Genomic DNA, 10,602 nt, shown 5'->3' with positions numbered 1-10,602 from the left:
TGAAGACTTATTTCCAGAGGAGTTGCCTCAAGGATTACCACCTTTAAAGGGAATTTAGCATCAAATTGATTTCATACCCGGAAGTGCGTTGCCAAATCGTTCAGCTTATAGGAGCGACCCGAAGGAGACTAAAGAGCTACAACAATAGGTAAGTGAGCTTTTAGATAAAGGTTTTGTACGTGATTCGATGTCTCCGTGTGCGGTGCCTGTTTTGTTAGTTCCTAAGAGAGACGGTTCATGGAGAATGTGTATGAATTGTAGAGCCATTAACAATATTACCATCAAGTATTGGAATCATTCCTAGACTAGATGATATGTTAGATGAATTTCATGGTTCTAATATTTTTAGTAAAATTGATCTTAAAAGTGGTTATCATGAAATTAGGATGAGGGAAGGTGATGAATAGAAAATTGCTTTTAAAACTAAGTATGGTTTGTATGAGTGGTTGGCTATTCCTTTTGGATTAACTAATGCACCTAGTACTATTATGAGATTGATGAATCATGTATTGCATGCATATATTGGAAATTTTGTTGTGGTATATTTTGATGATATTTTGGTATATAGCAAGAACTTGAATGATCATGTTGAACAGTTGAGAATTGTGCTAATCACACTAAAAGCTGAACACTTGTACGCTAACTGGAAAAATTGTGTGTTTTGTCCAAAAGAACTTGTGTTTCTTGGTTTTGTTGTGAGTGCTCAAGGGGTGAAAGTTGATGAGGAGAAGGTAAATGCAATTCGAGATTGGCCAACGCCTAATTCTATTGGTCAAGTTCGAAGTTTTCATGGTCGTGCAAGTTTCTATAGGAGATTTGTGAAAGATTTCAGTACTTTGGCGGCATCTATGACGGCGGTGATCAAGAAGAACGTTCCATTCCATTGGGGCGAGGAGCAAGAGAGGCCTTTAATATTATCAAGCAAAAATTAATTAATGATCCTTTACTTGTATTTCCTGATTTTTCTAATACTTTTGAAATTGAATGTGATGCGTGAGGTGTAGGGATTGGAGGAGTCTTGATGCAAGGGGGGCGAACAATTGCATATTTTAGCGAGAAGCTTAGTGGGGTATCTTTGAATTATCCTACCTACAACAAGAAGTTTTATGCGTTGGTGAGGGTACTTGAGACATGACAACACTACTTGAGGCCAAATGAGTTTTGTGTTTCATACGGATCATGAGTCTTTGAAGCATCTCAAAGGACAACAAAAGTTGAACAAGAGACATGCCAAGTGGGTAGCGTTTGTGGAGACTTTTCCCTACGTTATCAAATACAAGTAAGGGAAGGAAAACATGGTAGCGGATGCTCTATCACGAAGGTACGTGCTTTTTTCTACTTTAGATTCTAGGTTTTTAGAATTTGAGTATGTGAAAAAGTTGTATGCTAATGATCTTGATTTTGGTGATATTTATGCGTCATGTTTGCATGGTCCAAAGGATAAATTTTTCATGCATGATGGATATTTTTTCAAGGAACATAAGTTATGTGTTCCTAAATCGTCAATTCGTGAATTAATTTTTAGGGAATCACATGGGGGTGGTTTAATGGGACATTTTGGTGTGGCTAAAACTTATGAAACTTTGCATGAACATTTTTATTGGCCTCACATGAAGCATGATGTTGAAAATATTTGTGAGAGATGTGTGAATTGTCAAAAGGCTAAGTCTAAACAACAATCACGTGGACTTTATACTCCACTTTCCGTTCCTAGTGAACCATGGGTAGATATTTTTATGAATTTTGTTTTAGGACTACCAAGGTCTAAGAAGGGGAGGGATTCAGTTTTTGTTGTGGTTGATAGATTTTCTAAGATGGATCATTTTATTGCGTGTCATAAATCTGATGATGATTCACATGTTGCGGATTTATTATTTAATAAAGTTGTTAGATTGCATGGCATGCCTAGGAGTATTGTGTTTGATAGTGATACTCGTTTTTTGAGTTACTTTTGGAAAACATTATGGTGCAAACTTGGTACTAAACTACTGTTTTTGACTACATGTCATCCCCAAACGGATGGTCAAACTGAAGTTGATAATAGGACGTTAGGACCTTGTTGTGTGCTATAATAAAAAAGAATTTGAAAAATTGGGAAGAATGTTTGCCTTTTGTTGAATTTGCTTATAATCGTAGTGTTCATTCTACAACGAATTTTTCTCCGTTTGAAATTGTGTATGACTTTAATCCTTTAACTCCATTGGATTTGATGTCTTTGCCTATGAGTGAAAGAATTAACATGGATGGTAAGAAAAAGGCGGAGTTTGTGAGAAGTTTTCATGAGAAGGTGAAGTGGCATTCTAAGTGCGGGAGATTGGGTGTGGTTGCACTTAAGAAAAGTGCGGTTCCCAGAAAAGTGGCGTTCTAAGTTATTGCCTAGAGGCGATGGACCTTTCCAAGTCTTGGAGCGAATAAATGACAACACATACAAATTAGATTTGCCATGTGAGTATAATGTAAGTACTACTTTTAATGTTTCTGACTTTTCTTTGTTTGATGTTGGTGATGATCAAGATTTGAGGGCAAATATTTTTCAAGAAGGGGAGGATGATGCGATCATGAATGACTCGCATATTTATCACGTTCTTGAGGAAGCTAAGGACCCGTTAGAAATGTCACGAGGGCCAATTACGAGAGGACGGGGTAAGAAATTTAAGGAGACACTTCAATCATTGATGATGAAATACCAAGAGGGCGTTGGAATGCTTGAAGATCAATTTGGAGGGTTTTATAATATTATTGATATCCAAGAAGATCAAGGAAGTGAAGAAAACATTGAAGAAAATTCGAGAAAAAGATCAGCAGAATCGAAGGTACTGCGCGCCCGCGCTGATGGGTGGTTTTTGACGTTGATTGTGTGAATCTCTTGCGCGCCCACACTACCATATCATGCGCCCGCGCTGCAGATTGAAGATGAATAATAGGAAAATGAGTGACTACAGCGTGCCCGTGCCATCTGTTCACCCACCCGCGCCTTCAACTTTTACACACACTTCGGCATGTTTGTGTGTGTGCGAGAATTTTTGATATTTTTGCATTATTTCCCTATTTTTGAGACTTTTAAGCATACTAAGAAACTATCTAGATAGTATCTATTGCAATATTTGCAATTATCTCTTATTTTTGAGTTGTAAACAATATATAACACTATTTTTGATTCATTATGATATAGATATCAGATTTTTGATTATTCAAACTAAAATTCTCTCTAGAATTTTGCTTAAGGCTTTTTAGCTTTAATTCAAATCAAACTTATCAAAGTTCATATCTTTGTGGCGTTTTTCGATTGATTATCTTCGTGGGTTGTCAGAAACAAGTTTTTTGAAGGTCCCGTTGTGATCAGTTGTTTACCTCGTGAATTTCTGTTGCTAGTTTCTTTGTAAGCTAGAGGTGGATTTTCCAAATTCGTTACTTGTTTCAAGATCTGGAAAAATCTTTTGAATCTTTTTGTTATCGAACTGAGGGTGCAATTCGTTATAATCGTGTTTGCCTTTCATGACTAATAGAATTCATATCACAAGGCCTCCCCTCACATTACTTTCTCCGTCATTACTTTTTATTTTGATTTTGCTTTTGCAACTTTTTAGCTACTCATTTTTTGTTTTGTATTTTTCATATCAATGCTAAAAAGGCTCAATTGATTCAAAACGCCTAAATCATTTATGTTTTCACAAAAATCTACCTCAGTTTCAAGCAAAAATCACAAGAGTTAAGAATCAAATCCTCAAATCCACATCACAAATCAACATAATTTTTTTCTAATTGATAGAAGTATCAAAAATCATGGCATTCGTGCATATAAGTGAGAACTCAAGATTAAATATAGCTAACAATGACTTTTTCAGCACAAAAAAAAAAATCATCATGGGCCAACACAATTACACATCATGCCTTTGACTCCTTAATCCTCAATAAACTCAAACCTACACCAACTCAACTAACAAATTTAACTCATAATTTTTTTTTCTTACACACCTCCCCAAACTTAAAATCATGCATTGTCCTCAATGTTAAATAAACCAATAAAATAGCATAGGAATGCATGTACCTGTGCCAAAGACCGTCAGTGATCATCGTCCTTTTTATCGTTATTTCACCGAATTAGGAGTATAGTAGGGGTAGCACATCCAAACTTCATCTCCGCACAACCTATAAAAATTTGACAAGGAAAAAAAAATTTAAGACACACATAAATAAAAATCAAATAAATAAATAAAACTAGAAAATCTGGGGTTGCCTCCCAAGAAGCGCTTATTTTATAGTTCTCAGCCCGACTGCGTCTGCACTTTCAAAACTTTAAGATCTGTGAATAAACTGCAGATATAGATAAAACAAAATAAATTAAACCAGAAAATAATAAATATATAAATAAATAAAAATAATTCTAAATCAAAATCAAGATCACTTGGTAACAGTGTTAGTGCACAAAAATTAAATCAATCCCCAAATTGACGCCAAAAACTTGTTGCGTAATTTTATGCTCGCAAGCGCACGATTGTCAAGTTTTAATATATGATAAGTAGAGCATGTTCCCACGAGGAGTATCTTGAAATTAATATTAGTGATTGTAATTAAAATAATCCAAACTTTATTTAGAAAATTAAATAGAGAATTTTTCTTCAAACTTAAAATAAATAACATAAAATATCAAGCCAACCACACAAATTAAGGATTATCAATGAGAGAAAAGCGTCTAGAGGATTTTATTTCACTTCATTTCAACAACAACTACTTCTAATTAATTAAAGCTCATGAATTCCTGTTATTTAATAGCCAAGAACACTTAATTGTTTTTATTTCCCTCTCACGAGCAACAAATAAAATGTATCAATTAAGATTCGATTACAATATCCCTATTAAAAATCTAGCTTTAATGATATGTGATAAACTATGTTCTTCCAAAAGCTCTGTTAAAGTTATACACTCTCCCGAGCTATATAAAAAATAACAGTGTATTTTTCTAATGTTCTTATTCAAAATCCCCTCTCCCGAGCATCGATTTCAAATAAATATAAAAAATCAATTTATGACCAATAAATTGAAAAGACAACAAATTCTAGGAAACACAATTAAATTAAGAGAATTTAATCACATAAAATCAAAAAGTCATAGAAGTTGTATCTACCAAGCTACATCATCCTCTAGAATAGAAACATTTAGTTCATGATCAAAATATTGCAAAAAACGAGTCATGTTTTTGAAACTAAACATAAAATCAAAAGTTTAGAAGATAAGAAATAGAATAACAAAGCCAAAGACGCGATGCCGTGTCCGGATGACGCGATCTTCTTCCTTGTTTCAGCCTTTTCTTCCAAACGAGCGCAGATTTCTCTCCAAATTTTCCAAAGTAGGCGTTTGAATTCTCCTTCAAAAGTAGGCGGCTGCTTCCCCAAAATGTGTGCATCAAAGTCCCTTTTATATGTGCTTCCAATCCAATACACAAAAGCCCATGAAAGCCTGAAAGTTTCCTTCTCGAACAAAATAGGACTCTTCAATTACGCGACAGCGCGGGCGAACTCTATCTTTGGCTTTTGATTTTTCAGTTTCCTTCTACCAGCGCATGCACGCTACAGGCTTGGCCTTCATATTTTTTCCTTTCCTTCTTTTGATTCCTTCTTGTTTTCTAACTCTTTTCCATGTCCTTTTAGCTCCATATCATCACAAAATCATAATTTTATTCTTTTCCTACACTTAACAAAAACAACAAACAATTTCACGCAATATCTCTCGATATATCACAAAATTCAAGTAAAATAATATACAAATTAAGTGCATAAAATGCACTTACCAGTGGTTTACCTTGGAACTGTGCATAGTTGGTGATCAAGGCTGGATGATAGAGTTAGATACTAGGTTGCTGTTAGTTTACTTAAGTTGTTAATTCGATTTGATTGTATTATTATTTTGCATTGAGTTTATTTAGCGGTTGCATTTTGTAGGTTTAGCATTTTGGTTTGATTTCCGTAGTATCTCTGATTAAGTTTCTGATTATTATTATTATTGCATGCTTAAGTCTTGGGTTAGTAGGTGATCCGGGTCGGGTCACTATATTTTATGGTATCAAAGCATGCATTGGTATCTTTGGGACATAGTTGACATTATTTGGTTAAACAATTATGGTTTCTTGTAGATGACCAATTCAGACGATAGTAACATTTCCGGCAGAGACGAGCGTTGGAGCGAGAATATCTTGAGATACCCTCGTAGTCACTGTCATCGTCACTAGGATGATCGTTGGATAATTGACTAAGGCAGGTTCATGCAGTATGCACCTAATCCAATGATCGAGTAGGAGACTCCAGACGTAGCAGAGGATTGAGAGAAATGTGTGGGACGTTGCTGTCCATCTGGCTACGACCATAGGAAGAACCGGTCAATATTCTCCACAAGAAGTTGGAGAGCTTATCATGGATATCCTACCTCTTCTACCAGATAATTTTACCCCTCAATATTGGATGGATCTACTAGATTAGTAAGATCTTATAGATCTTGGTAGGAAGAGGTTTCTTCCAGGGAATTGTAATAAGATAGGCATCGTGAATGCGATCAGCAATCTCAAGTGCATGGTCATATGTATGCACTTCAGAGAGATCAGATGCAGACTAGGATGGATGATGATACCCAAGATGATTTCGACGGTTGCATTGTATGAAGTATCATAGACAGAATGTAATACACTGCATGTATTCAGAAATGTAAACATGTATCTTGTAAAAAAACAAGTTTTTGATGTAATAGGTTTTCTTTTGTTAGTATTTGAATCATTTATATTATTGATTCCAGACACTTGATGTAACATTTAACAATATCCTTGCACATCTTTTAGTGTGAATTGATTAGGTGTATCCAGTTTGTAATTGACTTGTTTCTATTTTGTTACCTAGGGATGTAATAAGAATTGTACCGAATTACCTAGGTTTGTAGTTCAAATGTTTTCAATTTTTGGATTACCTTGTTTTAATTCCTGTATTTGTTTTAGTTGATTAAGTGTTCAACTATGGTGACTATTGGAGCATTTGTGTAATCAAATTTGAGTTACATTCTTGTTAAGTGGTTAGTTCTAGGCAGTTTCCTAAGAACAATTGAGTTAGTATGAGACCTTTTTGATTAGCGCCAGGGATGAGTTTCTGCATCAGGGGCACAGTCGAGTATATACCAAGTACTATTGAATATGATGTTTTGTGATTAGAAGTTGAGGATGTGCGACCCTATGTCAGTGTTTACTCTAAAAGCCCTTCGTGCTTTAGAGAAGAATTATAGGGAAGGTGTGGGACCCTGGGTGCAAATACATAAAAAAAAAACTCCAGGACATTTGGCGACGCGTTTGCCTTACATTTGGCGATGCAAAAACACGTCGCCAATATGTTTTTTGAACTCCAAGCGCTCCCTCGCTGTTCGACAAGCGCGGGGACGCATTCCCTGCGCACCCATGCGCGTCGTCACTGTTCGGCAGGCGCGGGGGCACATGCCCTCTGCACCCATCTCCATTTTATTTTTTTCTTGGCCTAAACGTCCAGAATGGCGCCACATCGACACAATAATCAAATTCTACAATAAAAAGGGTTTCAAACATCATCAAAACAAGAATAAAATACAACATGACTCGACAATGAAAAAATACTCGACATTGTCTAAATTACAAGCCCAATAAAACAAGCTAAAATCCGGAGCTCTACTTCTATTCAATCTCATATACTCTCATGGCCTTCTATGACTCGGCCCTGGATTACCTGTTGCAATGCACACACACAAGACAAAGCAACAACCGAAAAACCGGTAAGTACTATAAAAATTTAGTATGAACAACGAAAGCATATAATCATCAAATATGTCAACATAAATGCATTTCAAATCGATAAGACTCAATCAATGCTATTTAAAATAAATAATGCTTTTTCATGAAATGCATGTTCAAGAATATGCTGGCTTGCAACAACGGGCATAAATCATCGAGGTTCGTATCCGACCTCGGCATCAAGATTTGTATCCGATCTCGGTATAGGTATAAAAACTCCTCGTGGTTTGTATCCGACCCGGCATCAAGGTTTGTATCCGACCTCAGCATCAAGATTCGTATCCGATCTCGGCATCAATGCTATCAATTTCGAATAGAGCAGACTCAATATGAATGAGATGATGCAAAATACATATATCAACATAGCTTTCTCTCGCTAATGCTCGTTTCAAAAATCATCTCAATCATATGCATGTAAATAGATTCATGTAAATGGCATAGCAACAAATATCGGCAGTCACCGAGCAACATCAAAATATAATTATGCCATCAATAAAAATATGAGAATCGAATCACATATTCCAAACAATAACATGTAACAAGTAAAATGTGTGATTTTTCTCGGGACTCGAGAATTCAACTTATCTCGAGGTTCAATCTCATTCTTTCCTCGTATGCTCATACCTTCAAATCTCGGTTTTCCGAAATGCTCAACTGCAAAGCTACACAATACGAGCTCATATAAATTTCCATTCGATCAATTATCAATATTTTCAATACAAAATCAAACCAAACCTCGATCGAATTCTCAACAACTTGAATTCTTGCAATTCGAATTCGATAATCTCCGATTCAAATCTGAAATGGATAATATACATGCTCAATATCATCTTAAAGATTTCATTTCAATTCTTAGTTCAATTCAAATACCCAATATCTCATCAAAACTCAAACCGACGGCATCAGGGTTAAAAGTCGGGTATTTCCGAAAATTCTCAACATCACTATTCATTAATATCAACTCAAAATCATCCTCAAACCATCACCAATTTTCGAAATTCATAGCCCCTAAAATCTGTACATTTTTGAAAAATGCTTCAAAAATAAAAAACATGTTCAAACGATGATATTTTCTCAAATCGTCTTAGATATACCATCTCTATAAACTCAAGAACATGTTTATCAACTCAATTCTCGAATCCAACAACACCCAAAAATTAGAAATTGGTAGAATTTAATCATACTTACGTCAAAACGTAGCTCTCGTCGCAAGAATTTTGAATATGCAAATATATTTGAAATCTACCGGTCGGATGATGTCGGATCGAAAGAACAAAAGCTTGAAGAATTGTCGGCTATGGCTTCTTCTCTCCTTCTCTTCTGGAAATGTAGATGATGATGATAATGATATCCCTTATTAAAACTCATTTAATGAGTTTGTCTAGGTGAAATTGAACTTTAGTCCCTGGAAAATCTTAAAATTTCAATTTAGTCCCTGCTCAATTTTCTAACTTCAATTCAGTCCTTCAATTCATCAATCTCGGAATTTAAATCCAAAATTCCGTAAATTCTCAAATTAAATATTTTTGGGGAATTAAGATTCCTCCCCTCTAATAAAAGATTTCGTCCTCGAAATCTCAGTTACATCTCAATACTTGCAAAATGGACTGAATTACAACTGAAACGAATTTCAAACAAAAAGCTCGGGATATCTCTGTCTCATATCATGCTCTAATTCCCAAGTTGCTTCTTCAACACCATGTCTACTCCATTTTACTTTAACCAACTGAATTGACTTGTTTCTGAGCTGCTTATCTTTTCTGTCAAGAATCTGAACTAGTCGTTCAAAGTATCTCAAGGTTTCATCCAGTTTTGCCTCATCTGGTTGCAGTACATGGGAAGCATCTGGCTGATACTTCCTCAACATAGACACATGAAATACATAATGTATAATATGGCTCAATATATCTCGGTGACAACTTACCTCTCTTTCCGAATAGAACCATACCCCCGGAAAGGAGATATCTTCAAAAACACACGGTCATCTTGCTCAAAACTCAAGGGTCTCCGCCTCACATTAGAATATTTGGCATGTTTGTCTTGCGCTGTTTTCATTCTAGACTGAATCAACTTCACGTTATCCGACATATCTCTAATCATGTCGGGCCCAATAACTAGTGCTTCTGAAAGATCATCCCAAAACAATGGAGATGTGCAATTCCTACCATATAAAGCTTCAAATGGAGCCATCTCAATGCTCGCTTGATAGCTGTTATTATAGGAAAACTCAACAAGTGGAAAAGAGTCCTGCCAGCTAGTACCAAAATCAAGTACCACAGCTCTCAACATATCCTCTAATGTCTGGATAGTCCGTTCTAACTGTCCGTCAGTCTGAGGATGGTACGTTGTACTCAAGTGAAATCGAGTATCAAGAGCTTCCTGCAAACTATGCCAAAAGTGGGAAGTAAATCTTGGGTCTCGATTGGACACAATAGACTTTGGCACCCCGTGCAATCTCACGACATTTTTGATGTAAATACTGGCCATTTGATCATGTTGGTATGTCATCTAATAAGAAATAAATCAAGCAGACTTAGTCAGTCTGTAAACAACTACCCAGATTGCGTCGCATCCTCTCAAGGATCTCGGTAGTTTCGCGACAAAATCCATGGTAATGTGATCCCATTTCCACTCTGGAACTGCCAAACTGTTGTTGTAGGTGAACTCTATCAATGGCAAATGATCCAGCCAGAATAATCCAAAGTCCATTAATGAAGTTCTCAACAGATCTTCCAATGTTCGAATAGTCATTTCAGACTGATCGTCTATCTCTGGGTGAGAAGCAGTACTCAAACTCAGAGTAGTAC

The 10,602-nt window shown here is 35.9% G+C and overlaps 1 protein-coding gene across 1 annotated transcript; it reads right to left on the bottom strand.

Annotated features, from left to right (window-relative positions):
* Nucleotides 1-9,425: 9,425 nt before the first annotated feature.
* Nucleotides 9,426-9,985, bottom strand: LOC140889935 (uncharacterized). The gene is made up of 2 exons (XM_073297681.1): nt 9,720-9,985; nt 9,426-9,654 (listed from the first exon to the last, which is right to left on the bottom strand). The coding sequence occupies exons 1-2, from the start codon at nt 9,983-9,985 to the stop codon at nt 9,426-9,428; spliced, it is 495 nt and encodes a 164-aa protein (XP_073153782.1).
* Nucleotides 9,986-10,602: the final 617 nt, after the last annotated feature.

This window comes from Henckelia pumila, chromosome 3 (genome assembly GCF_033568475.1).
Source record: "Henckelia pumila isolate YLH828 chromosome 3, ASM3356847v2, whole genome shotgun sequence".
Taxonomy (NCBI): domain Eukaryota; kingdom Viridiplantae; phylum Streptophyta; class Magnoliopsida; order Lamiales; family Gesneriaceae; genus Henckelia; species Henckelia pumila.
Note: the sequence above shows the minus strand (reverse complement) of the source record. Positions and strands in the feature narration are given on the sequence as shown.

Bases quoted from the DNA above. Each gene is read 5' to 3' on its own strand.
- LOC140889935 (XM_073297681.1), bottom strand. From the start codon at position 9,985: ATGGCTCCATTTGAAGCTTTATATGGTAGGAATTGCACATCTCCATTG. The intron at 9,655-9,719 runs GTAAGTTGTCAC...GTCTATGTTGAG, and splicing joins GGTTCTATTCGGAAAGAGAG to GAAGTATCAGCCAGATGCTT.